At 47.5% G+C, this 14,808-nt stretch overlaps 1 protein-coding gene and 1 pseudogene across 2 annotated transcripts in view; one reads left to right on the top strand and one right to left on the bottom strand.

Annotated features, from left to right (window-relative positions):
- Window positions 1-14,808, top strand: part of RecQ4 (RecQ4 helicase) — a 51,404-nt gene that overhangs the window by 9,391 nt on the left and 27,205 nt on the right. The window contains exon 11 of one of the 2 annotated variants that reach the window (XM_077646912.1): window positions 342-593. The exons of the other annotated variant lie outside the window; for it this stretch is intronic. Coding sequence (XP_077503038.1) covers window positions 342-593 — 252 coding nt within the window. The remainder of the gene's footprint in view (window positions 1-341; window positions 594-14,808) is intronic. 2 annotated transcript variants of the gene reach the window in all.
- Window positions 10,322-12,469, bottom strand: LOC144113681 (polycomb protein SUZ12 pseudogene; annotated as a pseudogene).

The following is a 14,808-nucleotide window of genomic DNA, read 5'->3' as shown; positions in this document are numbered from 1 at the left end:
GCCATTTCCACTCTCAGTCTTTAAGGTGGTTCAACAGGCAGTCATCGAATCTGCAAATTTTTTTTTTTTCGCCACTCCGGTCGTCAGTCATGCTATCGTTCTTACTTGCCACTGCACAGACAAGTACATTTGCCAGGGGCCATAGGGCATCCTTACACAGAGGTTTATTTTCCCAACCGAACAAGCAATCAAAGAATGTACTGTCCGCCTTATGCATTAATGGATTATTTGGTAGGCTTATTGATTACTAACTGCATGGTGAAGTTTTGTAGTTTATTTTTCTCTGTGCCTGTGTTGTGTTAGCTTTGTGAGCAAGTTACCTAGTTTGACTTTGCTCCTAGGTGGCAAGATTGGCACCATGTCTAAAGGCAGCATTCTTGCACAGTGCTATGCCACCTGCCCAAAGGCAGCAAGTTCTGACACAGATTCAAGAAGGTCGTGTCCATTTCTTGCTTGTCTCCCCTGAGAGCCTTGTGGAAGGAAGTAGCATTGTGCGTGAGCTTCCTCCAGTGGCTTTTGCCTGCATTGATGAGGCCCATTGCCTTTCCGAATGGTCGCACAACTTTCGGCCTGCTTACCTGCAACTCTACAAGGTGAAGAAGCTTTTATTGTCTACTGACTGCCTGATTGCGTTTTGGCAGAAAACCTTTGCATTCTTTTTGCAATGCATGCCTTTCTGCTTGTTCCCATTATGTGTAATGTAAGAGCAGTATAATAGTTGTGATAATATAGTGTAAACAGGTAATAATGCTTTTAGCATTTCAGGGAGTCTGAGTACTTTGTCATCCTACATTGACAAAAGCAGGTGCATGTTGGTAGTCAAATTGCATGAGCACCATTTTTTTTCTCTTTCGTATTCTGCCTAGGCTTCTTAATTAATTTCATAGATATTTAGAAGAGCCATATTTTAATTCAAAAGATACAGCTTGCCTATAATGTGTCAAACAAGAATGTTTGTAGGAGACAAGCTTTTGTGTAAACTTTTTTATGTTGGAAAGTGAGCACAGAAAAATCCTAGGGAAGCCAGCATAGTGGTCCTCTTGCGTGCTTCAATAGCACTGGTTTAAAATATGCCGCACATGAATGGACCTCAATCCTGGCCTGTTCTGATAACCTTATGAAAATGACAAGGTGCCAGTGTTGGTAGCGGCCACCACAAGGACTCCACTGATTGGTCTCATGTTCTTGTAGTGAGTAAGGGGTTGCACCCTCGTGATGAGGGGTGTGCTATCCAAAGGAACAGATGGGACGCTTCTTGCTAGGAGAAGACAGCTGCACTTGGTCCAAGAGAGGGGGCGTCATCACCTAGGGTAGCAAGGCGCTGCTGCAAACCATTACAGGCTGATCAGGTGTGTTAGAGTGGGCTTTCTTAGAGTTAGAGTAGGCTCTCTGGTGAGCTATCAGTACAGCAGCTCTGAATTCATTGGTCTAAGCACAGGGAATCTATACGAACTCGGATGGGAACCATTGGGTCAACAAGGGCTCACTGGTGGGCTACCAGTACACCAAGTACACCAAGGCCAACATTCGAGACCAGTACTTTCTTGTACCCCGAGGACTCCTTGCTTGACCGTGCTCCCGTCAGTTCTTTTGTACCCAAAAGTTGCGATCCGACTGCACCACAAAGCAGAAATGGACTGTCTTCTATTCTGTTCCCCCTTTTGGGATGCATGGCAAGCTCCCTGTTTAGGTTTAATTACGTTCTTCGAGTACAGTGGCCGCTACTGTGTTACATTCCTAAAAGGGTACCTGAAGAGCGTGTTTGAGGTTGGCTCTAAAATGCTTGCATTATGTAGAGTAGAGGCCACCTAGCATCCATGCCGCATACAAGAGCTCAAAAGTGAGGTGATAATTTACGTTACATTTTTAAAAACTACAATATATTTTTTACTCTTTTTCCATGCCTCGTGGCAGCCAGCGGTGCTGGGCTTTAGCCCGAATTCGCACGCAACGCGTCACGGAGCGATCATTATGTCAGCAGCGGAGGGCTATCATATTGGTTCGCTGTGCCAACTCTTTCAGACGTCACACAGCTACCATGGCCACAGCCAGTCAGCTGCATTGCTCCGGCAGGTCAGGAAGCTCCCCCCCTTGCTGGGGAATTCCCGCGCCGCGTGGGTGCAAAAAGGGACGAGAGGAGAGGGAAAGGCACAAAGGCGCAGAAATTCAAATTTTGACCACAGATAACTCAGCTTCTACAAAATGCATTAAAAATTCTTGCTGGAGGATATTCGTGAAGTGGCGTCCTTTAACATCCCAACCATACTGCAGCTTTATTGAGAGCCTCTTTTGTAATGTTAAAAGTGCCGTCATCCTTTTAACTTTGCCGCGGCTTTGCCTACCCTTGCACTTCCTCCTCGGCCACCTTACCAATTGGTGCTTTTCTGAGTGATGATTGGCTCCTCTTGCCATTGCTTCGCGCTCGCTTTGTTTTTGTTATTTTGTTGTTGTTGTTGTTCAGCGCCATTTACAGGCCGAGCATTTCCATGTTTCAATTTTTTGCTTGCACTACGCAGTCGAGCTTTTACATGAAATGCCATGTCTCTCCATCGAGTTTGATTGCAGCACCTTATGTCAGTCAGCACTGAATATCATTTCCACTGCTTGTACAGATGCAGCGCTTCGGGTGAACTGAGGCTGTTCTGTCAACAGATGGAGCTTCAACTCTCTCTACTTTGGGAAAAATGGCCGTATTTTGTGGGTTCTCAATACATTTTTTTCGTCCATCAACTGTGAGGTTTAAAATTCAGTGCAATACACGAAAATTAATTCCTTGATAATTATGCAAGGAAATTCCGCTTGTGCACTTCCACACAAAGGCAGTAAATCTTAATATATATGCTGTATATTGCGACGGAATAGCTGGAACGCTGAAGCGTGGTCGATATTTACTTCGTCTGCGACCGTACATAGATCTATTTACAATGACAAAGAGCATCATTCGGCTGTCACTTAAGTGCAACACTAAGCAGCAGGGACTTGAGGTATACCACAGGCACTAAAATTTATGTATGCAGAACGAGTTCGAGAAAGACATGGTCACAGTCATTTTGGGTGAGGTTTGAGTTGGGTACGGGTGAAATAAGTAATTAGATAGCTCAAAATGTGCCTGGTAAATAAGTGACACATTCTTAGCGAATAGTATGAACGGTTTCCATGCAGATGATCGAGTCAGAAAATTATTCTTTTGCAATACCATAATTTTCAGACTAAAGACCGACCCTGTGCACACTTCATGTGCCTGCAATCTTACATGTGCTTAACTTTTTAAAGGGACAAGCCGTACGAGCTGTATTATTTGATATTAAGGTGCCGGTAAGTGCACATAGATACAGTCAAGCCTACTTTTAATAGCCGCAGTTTACTCGCTTATTACAAACAATGGTGGTGCTGCCGTGAAAATATGCATGAGTGATGGGGCTGCATCTCAGGTACAACGAACAACCGTGGCGAGGTGACTTGGTTAGAGCGAACGAGGAGGCGCCATAAATTCGGCCTCGCAGTCGAAAGACTTCCGCTTTCTGTAAGTGGGGAAACTGAAGAGCGCCTCTTAGAACCCATGGAACCCGCCTCCAGGAAGAACATGGGGACCCAGAAACTCAATAAAAAAGGCGAGACATTGCTCACAAAATAGCACAGTTTTACCAAATTCTGCCATTAAAAACTCATGCCTTGAAAGGCGACACATTCACTGGTTGAAGGCATGGCAAACTTTTGCGTTCACTTCCTTCTACGCACAAGGATTGGCGGCAGCAACTGGCGGCTGCCCTTTGTCATGAGCAAGTCTTGCAAGCTGCGATGCTTTTTGAGCTACGTTTTCATAAACTACTAGCCAAGCACAAAGACCTGGATAACGCGTGACTTTTTGTTTTAGTGCGCTAGCACTAAATGCCTTGCTAGCGAAAAAGCTGTCCTGTCTGCTGTGGATGAAGCCTCCACCTGCCATGGTTGGTAGGTGAAGTGCACTAGCACTAGGTGGGCCACTAGTGAAAAAGCCATTATGTGCCCTAGTGAAGCCTCCACCTGCGGTTGGCAGGTGGCAAAGTAAAGAGAAGGAACTCTCCCTCCATTTTCAGAGGAGGGGGATGACAAATAGAGGGTGATAGGTTGCATGTGGTGTCCTGGGGAAGGAGGAAAATTGGTTTCGCAGCAGCTGCAGCCCTATGGAAAGGACGAAACCCGTGCACTCCAAGCTGCAGCCAAGTGGAAAGGCAGAAACCGCGTCATGCCAACTGCCACTTACATTGTCTGTAAAACCATCATAAGTAGCCTGTGCGAAGGGTTACATATTGTGCTAGCGCACCTGCATCACATTTAGTTTAAGGAAGTAAATGAGAGGTTAATTTTTTTATTCGGCGCGTGCAACCAGGCATAAGTTCCAATTGGGCGGAGGGTATCAGGCATGGTTTGTACTCAGACAGGCTTGCTGAGTTTGGCTGTGAGATAACGAAAAAAATATAAACCCCTGCTCGTGCTTTACAACTTTGTGACGCCCCACATGTTACCTTTTCTGATTGGAGTGGCAGTGCTCTCCTTGCCGCCGAATGCAAAGTGCCAGATGCAAACACCGCACATGGGCGTCATTCACGCACTCAAAACATCCTATAATCGATGCATCATCCAGCGCATGCTGATAGCATTTGACACTCCAGGTGGCGACATTCCGGTACGGGTATCGTTGCTCGCCACTGTGGAAATGATTAAAGCCTTGGGGATGGGTCTGACTGCGGATGGGGAATGATCTGACTGTGGACTGTGGGTGGGGCTGACTGCGGTCTGACCAAGCTTTACAGTGTGAATCACTCGGGCAACGTGCACAACTGAATACCCTAAATGCTTCCTAGAGACCAGCCTAGACAACTCATTTTGAACACTTAAACGTCTTCCCATCGCTTCATGTGATCAGCCATTCTCGTTATCACTAGCCATCCAGGAATAGCGAGGCAAACTCGCAGGGCTAGACTCTTTTAGCAGGGCTAAACTCTTCTGTGCTCAACAGAATTTCTTGCCATCTTGAGTTTATGTCGAAAGTGAAACAGCACTTGCATCCTACAAGCAGAAGTATTGGCCTAAGAAAAAAAAGATAGACGTTGCAGATGTATCACTTCTTAAATGGCGGCCACTTTCAGACTGAAATTCGATAAAACTTTGCAAAATATACCTTCATGCAAATGCACTATAGCTTATAACCACAATCCTAACAAATGGCATTGGGTCAGCGTGAAAATAAATTTAGTAACATATAAATTAGACACAAATGCATGTTATATAATTTAACTTTGCATTTGCTTGAGAGTGAATGATTTTAAACATCAGAATCAATGAACGCCATGGCATACGTGCTCGGCGCCAATAGCATTACTTGTTCACGCTGTCAGTGCTTTTTTTAGCTATTTCATTGTCCATATAAAGAGCTTATAAGGTGACTCATGACGTCAAAAGCATCAAATAGCTTGTGCAGTTATTTTCTTTGTAGAAGATATAAATGAACACAAACACGTGTGCTTGTTGGTGTTCTTAACCACAACGCTGCTTGTTTGTTTCCTGGGCTCTCTGTTCTCAACCCTGCACCTGCTCCCTCGCATTTTTCTATTGGTGCATGCTTTCTTTGCTTTCTGATTCCACTCACTGTCTCTCCGGGCTTGGACTGCAGTGCCGTATCAATGGGGACCCGATTTCCGCATGATGACTGCATTAAAGGTCCCAGAGATTTCATTCTCAGCCACTGAAAAAGGCATCGCACAGACAGCAGGGGCTGCAGCCGGCTGGATGGTCTCCTAGGTGGGGTCTTACAGGCTTGACATTCCTGATGTGGCAATACATATAATTTGTAACATCAGCAGACATTTTTGGTCAAAAGCAGCACTGGCGGATTTTTCCCAGGGCTCCTGTCGTATCCATGTGCCCTGCCATTGCGTTGCTGGGACAGGACATGAGGATTTTTCGAAGTCGTTTAGGTAGTACTAAGGGCCACCTTATTTTTCTCATAGTCTTTAGCTGTTCAGAACAGCGCTCCATTCTGTAGGCTGAAGGCTCTTGCTGCTCAGTGGATTTTCCTTGGATTCGGCTCTTCTGGGCTTGTCAGACTTGCCATGTTTGGTTTTAGGAAGTGGTCTTTCTCCTGAACATTCTTTGTTCATTTGCTTTGTGTATCCACAAGGAACAGCGGCAGGGTGTTCGGGGAGTTGTCTTTGGTTGTCTGGAATAGAAATCATGAAGCCCATCTTTCTGAATTGCTATTAACTCTGTTCCTAGCCATGCCTTTCATTTGCTGCATTGCATTGCTGCCTTATGTATGTTGCGTCTGCAGATATATAAAAAATTGGCCGCTGATTATGCTTCTTGGTAATAAGATTTTTGAGCGCAGCTGCTGCGGTATTTCAGCCGCAGGCGACCTCATGCGGAACACGCCGTGCCGAACAGAGGCGACTGGGTTTCGGATTGGGCAGCGCACAGCGGTCTGCCACCGCTCAGCCTCTTCTCGGGCAAACGGACGACGGTGCGTTAAGGCTTCGGTGCGCGCTACTTTGGGGTAATCTTTTAGCGGGTTACCACCATGGAACCCATCTGCTGGCTGCCGCCGTACCCGCTTCTTCCGCTTTCCTCCTTGCGCTTTCTTCACTGTCACTGTACTTTTGTCCTCCTCTGCCTCTGCGTTCGCTCTCTTTCATCCTCCGCTGTTGTGCTTCGCGTTCACTACGCCGGTTACGCCGATGCCAATGGCGAGGGACGCCGCTCGATGCATAAACGGGCGCCTAAGAGCTGCACTCTGAAACCAGAGAAGTCACCAACACGCAAGGCCTAAACCAAATGCAGCTTCTGTGGAAGATTTGAACACTAACATTCCAGCAGCCTGTGAAAACATTTCTTGTAATTTATTCCAATAAATGCGCAACGCACAGTATATTCGTGCGTAAGTACAACAATGCTTCATGTATACAGTATGAAACTCTACAAGGACGATCTGTAAAATGAAAGAGCTCTCACTCTGTTGTGCAAGCCGCACCAAAGCTTCTCTGGTGGCCTCCAACAGTGTCTGCAAAAAGCCTACTTCGCTAGCAGATCACGAAAGGAAAGCAACACAAGCCCTATTAGTGTTTATATGTACTACATTTATACTTGTCACAGAAGCATGCCATATGCAGCAGAAAAAAAAACTTGGTGCCCTACAATATGTAGCCTTAGAAAACCTGTATGCATCAGCTGCCATTTCTGTCATGGTGAAAGCAACAGGTAAAGATGGGTGCTTTCTAGGCCCACAGGCAGCCCTGCTGGGTAGGTGGCAGTGCAACGGGCCTAAATGTATATAAAATATTCTTCACAGTACTAAAGCAATGCTTCCTGAAGATGCGCAGGTGCCAGAGGTTATTTCGTTCTCCAACGTCATAGAAGTGCAAGGCATTTTGAAGCAAAAACTGAACTGTGTATGCGCTACAACGTATTTGTATTCAGATGGAACCCCTTTAAACAATAGTGTTACAGAAGAGAGGCCTTTGTCCTGCTGTGGATGTGCAGGTGCAAATGTAAGTAAACGGAGTACGCTATTCCGTTCTAAGTGTAACCCCACCTTCCCTATTTTAAATGAAGAAGCATTGTTTATGCATGTGTCTGTAGTGTTCAAGAATGAGTGGCTGTCTACCGCTGCACTCGATCCATGGACTACAGTGTGAACAACATTAAAATGTAGGCTTACGAAATGGACTTTTTTCCAGTAGTGCATCCCTTTACTGGCTGGCAAGCAAAGTGCATTTGCCAGGTCAGGTCGCCTAAGCTTTTTGTATCTGTTCTTAGAAAATTCCTTTACAGTGGTGGGGGTGAGCTTATTTTTGCAGCCAGCAGTTAAGAGCAGTGCTGGCTTTACCTAGCCAGAGCAGATAGGTATGAGTCATCTGCGGACACACCTTCTACACTGCACTTGGTCTGTTTAATCCATGACTAAAGCGCGTTGCAGAACCTGACCATGTTTTCTTGCTTGAGACTGGTGCGTGCGGGGGACCATGCATGTATTTCTAAGGGCCTAGAAGATGCTAGTAATGCACCTAATTATTGTCCTGTTGTTCACTGCATCATTGATCAAGGTAACATCATTTGTGGAAGAAAACGTGCATCAACTTGTCTGCCATTTTTGCCTGGCATGGTTGGCAAAAACTGCAGACGAGGAGGCTTAGCGCATGCGCAGGATATTACTGGAAAATGGTTCACTGCATGCAACACTGTACTTACATTTCAGTGTAGTTTTCTGTCATTTGAAACTACAGACGCATGATGACACATTCTGTCTCACCAGCGGGCTATTCTGTTCACATAAAATTAAAACAGCTGCTAGATCTGCACGACAAAACTGAACTGATCTATATAACTGGAACCTGATGCAAACACAGATGCAAAAGCAGCCATGTAAAATATACAATGAAAAGCGCCAAGAAATCGGAAAACACATGACTCAAACACACTAAAAAAAAAACAAGATGGTCTCCAGCGACACACAGTCTCTAATCAATCAACAGATTGCTTTTAACATGTCTTGTTCAAACAAGTAGAAAAATATTTTGCCACATGCCTGTGCATGACATTTCTCGAAACAAAACAACCACATTCTGCAAGCCTGGCCGTGTGAGAGGTTAAAAAAATGATGGTCGATTTGCGTTGTTAGGCCAAATGCGAATTAGGTTTGCTAGGAGTTCGGTTTTCCCTTCAGTTTTGTTGTTCAGATCCAGTGTGTTCACGGATGGCAGTTGTTCGGATAGCAATAATGGGTTAATGTGCATATATTCAAAATTGGTTATTCTCTCCATTCATAGATTCTTGAGAGTCTTCCTACCACTCCTGGCATAGTGGTGCAGCGGTCAAGCGATGCGTCACTGCCCTTTTATGGCAGGTGCTGCCATCGGTGGGACTTGGGTTGCGTTGCGACCCAGGTTTCTCTTCCCAAGCAGCCTCTCATGATTAAATGAGCTGCCACTTGACACAGTGGGCAGGCTGCTAGGTATATATTTACACCAGGTGTCCGAGCTAATTGTAACCAAGCTTCTAAAAACACGGAATGTCCTAGCCACATGAAATAACAGGGTTGTTTAGAGTCGCGTGACCTAGCCTTCCGTATTTTTTTATTCTTGAAAGTTAATTAATCAATGAAGCTTAATTAGCTAACTTTTTAATTATTAACTTGTACAAAGTGTGAATGGAAAAGTTGTAGATTGCTTTAAAAAACAACTGACTGAAACGTTTGAAAACAGGTACCATTTACGTAAAGTAGTTTCTTTATCGGTCTTAACCTTATCGTGCGCAGTAAAAAAAGCTTCCACGTGGCAACGGTGCCACATCCCAAAGAGAACAAAATCCTGTTTTTTTTTTTTAAGACCTCTCCTCGGTGAGCTTTTCCGTGCACATTAGGGCAGAGATGTGAGTCAGCACCTGGCCACATAATAGCTTTCTTTTAAGGCCAGTAAATAAAGCCACATAAATCATACCTTGATGGAAAAAGCTTTGCTGGCAGCTTTTCGAGACGATCTACAACTTTTCCATTCACACTTTGTTCTTCAAGTTAATTAAATAGTTAGCTAATTAGGCTTAATTAAATAACTTTGAAGAACAAAAAAAAATACAGCAGACTAGGTCACACTCACTAAACAACCCTCAACTGGTTTCACGCAGCTAGGACATTACATGTTTTTGGTAAGCTTAGTTACATTTAACTGGGGCACCTGGTACCTGGGCAGGTTGCCCACCCCCTAGTGGGCAGGTGAGCAGCCTTCCACAAAACTGGCTTCAGACAAACACAACAGCTAAATGTGGGGATGGCCACTATAAGTGCTAGTGCAATAAAACACAAAACAGGTGATTCTGCCATATGAGCGCATATGCCATGGCAGGATGCAGCTGTCTTGGAATACCTGAATTTTGTACCACAAGTGATGGCACATTGTGAGCTGATGTCAGCCGCAATGGCTTTGCATGTTGGAAAAGCCTCCCAAAAGTACTGCCACAATGGCACATGTACAATGGGTACAACTTCGACACTACTCGCCTACTAACCTGCAGCTGCCAAAACTACAGCTGAGGTGGACGATAGCAATTCCTGGAATTATAAAACAATCACACTCATTTATATATGCTTCAACTCAGTTTAATACACACATGAAGGTTCAGTACACTGCATTATGCCTTTTCACAAACTGGCCGATTGTCCACATCTACACAGCAATATTGTCATTTTTGGTCAACTCCCTAATCCCATCCCTGCCGCCCATTTTTCAATAGGAGGCGTTCCTTCTGATCTGGAAACTAGAGCACTGAATTCAGCACTTGAATGAAAACTGTTCCGTCATAGACTGCACTGCTTCTTCTCTACTGGCTGCCAACCTAAGCAGTGCTGCCAAGTCTACAAAGCCGGCAGGCACTAATGGGGGTCCTGGGCTTCACAGAACGTTTGCAGTTTTCGAACTGTCTCGTAGACGTCTGTTGCGCTGACCAGGCCAAAGTCGAACAGGTTGCACATGTGCAGAACAAAGTTGCGGTACAGGTTGCGCTGTATCAGCTCTTGTCCTTGCTCCTCCACAAATATGTTGCAGGCACGGGGGACGTGGCAATTGCCAACGATTCTATGTTTCATGAGGTGAAAGTTCCACATCTTCATGAGCTCCTTCTCCCCTTCATTGACATCAGTGAAGTCATCAATCATCAACTGGGTCTTGATGCGCCGCCACTCTGGATAGCTCTCCGATTCGCTGTCATGGTCAATATGCTGTGGCCTGATTGGCATACCAGTCCCCGTGTGGTAGTAGACCTTTCTGTGTCCTGGGATGCAGGGCTGTCCATAGTCTGGCTCATCTTGCTCTATGAACTCCAAAATGCTGAGTGGGGTCCTTTTGGGTCGGCAGACTATGACATCAGTGACGGGTGTGCGACGGGCTGGGTCTGTCTGGTCAAAGGCATAGCCCATCTGCGTGTGAAGGTGCTGTTGGTTGCCAGCATATGATTCGTCGTAAGACTCGTTGATTGAGACATCGATGCGTGCCCCCTTGGGGTGAGGCACCAAGGAGAAGGTGAAGCGCCCGTGGCAGAGCTTAAGATGCTTGAGAAGGGCAGGCAGCAGGCAGCACTGCAGCCGGCACCAGGGGCAGCGGAGGTCGGCGCGCGCCTTCGTGTGCTGCAGCATCTGCCTCTGGAATACGAACTGGTACGCCACCCGCGTGCGGTCGGATAACGGCGACTGCTGCTGCTGCTGGCTCCCTGCAGTCCCGGAGCTCTCGTGCACCGCTTGGCTGTTGCCCTCTTGTTGCTGCTGTAGCTGTACCTGCTGTGGTTTCTGGCCTGCCTTTATCTCTGTATTGCGTCTGCTATGCGTGCGCTTGTGCCTGGGCTCAGCCACGTTCTGTTCAAGAGGTGACAGGACAGGCCGAGCCGTCCGGGCGCGGACCGCAGTGTCACCATTGGAGCTCTTTGCTTTGCCCCAGGCTAGCTGGAACACCACTCTGGGACACTTATCAAAGGCCTCCATTGGTGGGACACCCTTGGTATGATTGAGGCTCTCCCAGGATGCTGTTTGGGCAGGGAGCTCTGCCTTTGGTCCCCAGGGCCTGAGTACTAGCTGGTATTCTCCCTCTGTGAGAAGGCACCTCTGCTGATCGTACACCACCATCTCGCCCACATAGTGGCGACTCTCCGCCGAGTCATTGCCACCGGTCCCCCTGCCACTGCGAGTGACCGGGCCGCGCCTACAAGCATCGCGCAGTGCCTTTTTGAATGGTGGTTCACCACGTTCATTGTTGTTGATCTGAATACGGTACCGTGTCTGACCTCGGGCAGTCACCCGCAACAGCAGCACGTACGACCCCACGAGACCATTTCCGCTTGGACAAAAACTATTACCAGGTACTGTGATGACCGTCGTTCCGGTCGTCAAGGCACCGTCGGCGTGCGCAGTGCCGTCAGGATTGTGCGGCACCTCGCAGCTGCCTACTGGCACGTGACAGATAAACTGAGCGGAAAGCTGCGTCACTGGTAATTCCGGCACCTTCTTATCGCAAATCTTCAAGATAACAGCTTCCGCTGTGACCACATCCTTCTTTGGTGAACGGTCGTAGAAGCCCGTGAAAGTCAATGTCATCTGGATGGCAGACCTGAATGGTGCCTCTTCTCGTGCTTGGACTCTTTGCAGAAGGCTATCCACTTTGAAATTTTTCCTATTCTTATGGTTCCGTGACATGCGATGACTCATATAAGTTAATGTCCTATGAAGAAAGATTGGCGATGCTACGTGCCTTGTTCGTAGATACCTGTATATTTGTGTCGGCCTCTCGAAGATCTGAAGAAAGAGCTCGTGATCGGTGATATTCTTTTTCTGGTGCTGTGACTTGGGCGCTTTGACAACAGCAGGCATCTTTTTCGGCGGCATTGGGGGCCCGTACGAGTTACTCTTCTCAGGGAGCTGCTGCAGATCGCTGACCACAAAAGCTCTCCGCTACAGTGCTTCGAATGTTTGAAAAAAAAAGATGTAGCGCAAAAGAGACGAGCACGGGAGGGAGAATGTTCGAATGTAGAATGTTCTAGGCACCTGCGCGAGCTACCCCCGCGAGCTACCGCCGCGATAGGGTGATGATGATTGGTCATACGGATAATTATGGGGCTAATGTAGCGCTGTAGCGTCACCTGTACTTGAACAATGTAAATAAAGAGAGAGTTGCAGTCCGACAGGAGAGAATAGGTTGCGGCCCCTTTTAGAGCAAAAGCTCTACTCGGATGACTACTCAAGAGCAACAGCCTTACTGTAGGCTACATAAGGTACAAGGTTCACCATGGTGGCATGGTCTTTGACCTTGACCTCGGGTCACCCCCGAAATTTGACTTTAGCCAATGTGGACCAAAATTGATGTCTAGCCATAATTGAACGCTCCGAACACGATGGCGGCCTCTAAATTTGACCTGGGCCACCCCAAATTTTGGCCCACCAACCCCCGAAATATGAAATTTGCCGATTTGGACCAAAATCGGTATCCAACCATAATTGAGTGTGCCCAGTACGATGGCTACCTCCAAATTTGGCCCGGGCCACCCCGGAATTCGACCTCTGCGGATTTGGACCAAAATCGATGTCTCACCATAACTGAGCATGCTCGATACGATGGCGACCCCCAAATTTGGCTCGGGTCACCCCCAAATTTGGCCCACCCACCCTCAAAATTTGACCTTAGCCAATGTGGACCAAAATTGATGTCTAGCCATAATTGAACGCTCCGAACACGATGGTGGCCTCTAAATTTGACCTGGGCCACCCCAAATTTTGGCCCACCAACCCCCGAAATATGAAATTTGCCGATTTGGACCAAAATCGATATCCAACCATAATTGAGTGTGCCCAGTACGATGGCTACCTCCAAATTTGGCCCGGGCCACCCCGGAATTCGACCTCTGCGGATTTGGACCAAAATCGATGTCTAACCATAACTGAGCATGCTCGATACGATGGCGACCCCCAAATTTGGCTCGGGTCACCCCCAAATTTGGCCCACCCACCCTCAAAATCTGACCTTAGCCAATGTGGACCAAAATCGATGTCTAGCCATAATTGAACGCTCTGAACACGATGGTGGCCTCTAAATTTGACCTGGGCCACCCCAAAATTTGGCCCACCAACCACCGAAATATGACCTTGCCGATTTGGACCAAAATCGATGTCTAGCCATAATTGACCGCGCTCAACACGATGGTGATCTCCAAATTTTGCCCGGGCCACCCCCTAAAATTTGGCCTGCCCCAAATTTGACGTCTGCCGGTTTGGACCAAAATCAATTCCAAACCCGCCGCGGTGGCTCAGTGGTTGGGGCGCTCGGCTACTGATCCGGAGTTCCCGGGTTCGAACCCGACCGCGGTGGCTGCGTTTTTATGGAGGCAAAACATAAGGCGCCGGTGTGCTGTGCGATGTCAGTGCATGTTAAAGATCCCCAGATGGTCGAAATTATTCCGGAGCCCTCCACTACAATACCTCTTTCTTCCTTCTTTCACTACCTCTTTTATCCCTTCCCTTACGGCGCGGTTCAGGTGTCCAACGATGTATGACATACTGCGCCATTTCCTTTCCCAAAAACCAATTATTATTATTAATCAATTTGGGCAGGGCCATTGCCAAAATTTTACCTTGGCGATGTTGGAATGCTTTCACTTTTGGATGTTGGAATGCTTTCAATTTTTTCGCTCTGTGGTGGTATTGGACTGCAGCTTTTGGACATTAGATATGGGAGCAGGTTCAAGCGAGGATTCTGGGGTACGGGAAAGTGCTCTCCTCGACCGGCTAGCTTAGCATTGGCAGTGGTAGCTCACCTGAAGTGTGGCCCGCATGGAGCGTTTTTCCGGGCGATTCGTCCGCGTCGACGGCAGCGCAGCGCTTTTTTGCCGCTGGAGAGGACGTTTTTGCCAAATCGTCGGGTTCTGGGGGGGGGGGGGGGGTGATGTTATTGAAGGAAGGAAAAAATGGAAAGTTGGGGCCACGCGACGCGTGCAGTAATTTCTTTCTGGAACGAGGCAATGGTCGCTGCGCCGCGCTGGGGGAGGGGGAAGGTAAAGGAAAAAGAGTGGAAATAGAGGGGTACGTGCTCGCCGAGGCGAAGTCGCAATTCCCGCAGTCGAGCAGGGAAGGGAGGCCGAGCTGAGAGCAGAGCGCCGATGCGCACTCGGCTGGGTGATGAAGCCGACTGAGCTCGCGGGGGGCGTGGCTTGAGGCGCGCGGACCGCAGGGAGGCGCAGGCTTCTGGGCCAATGGGGAGGCACCAGAATGGTGGCGTACCGCATACGTCGTCGTTCTGCCGGAAC

This window comes from Amblyomma americanum, chromosome 1, assembly GCF_052857255.1.
Source record: "Amblyomma americanum isolate KBUSLIRL-KWMA chromosome 1, ASM5285725v1, whole genome shotgun sequence".
NCBI classification, from domain to species: domain Eukaryota; kingdom Metazoa; phylum Arthropoda; class Arachnida; order Ixodida; family Ixodidae; genus Amblyomma; species Amblyomma americanum.
This window is presented reverse-complemented; position numbering and strand designations above follow the sequence as displayed.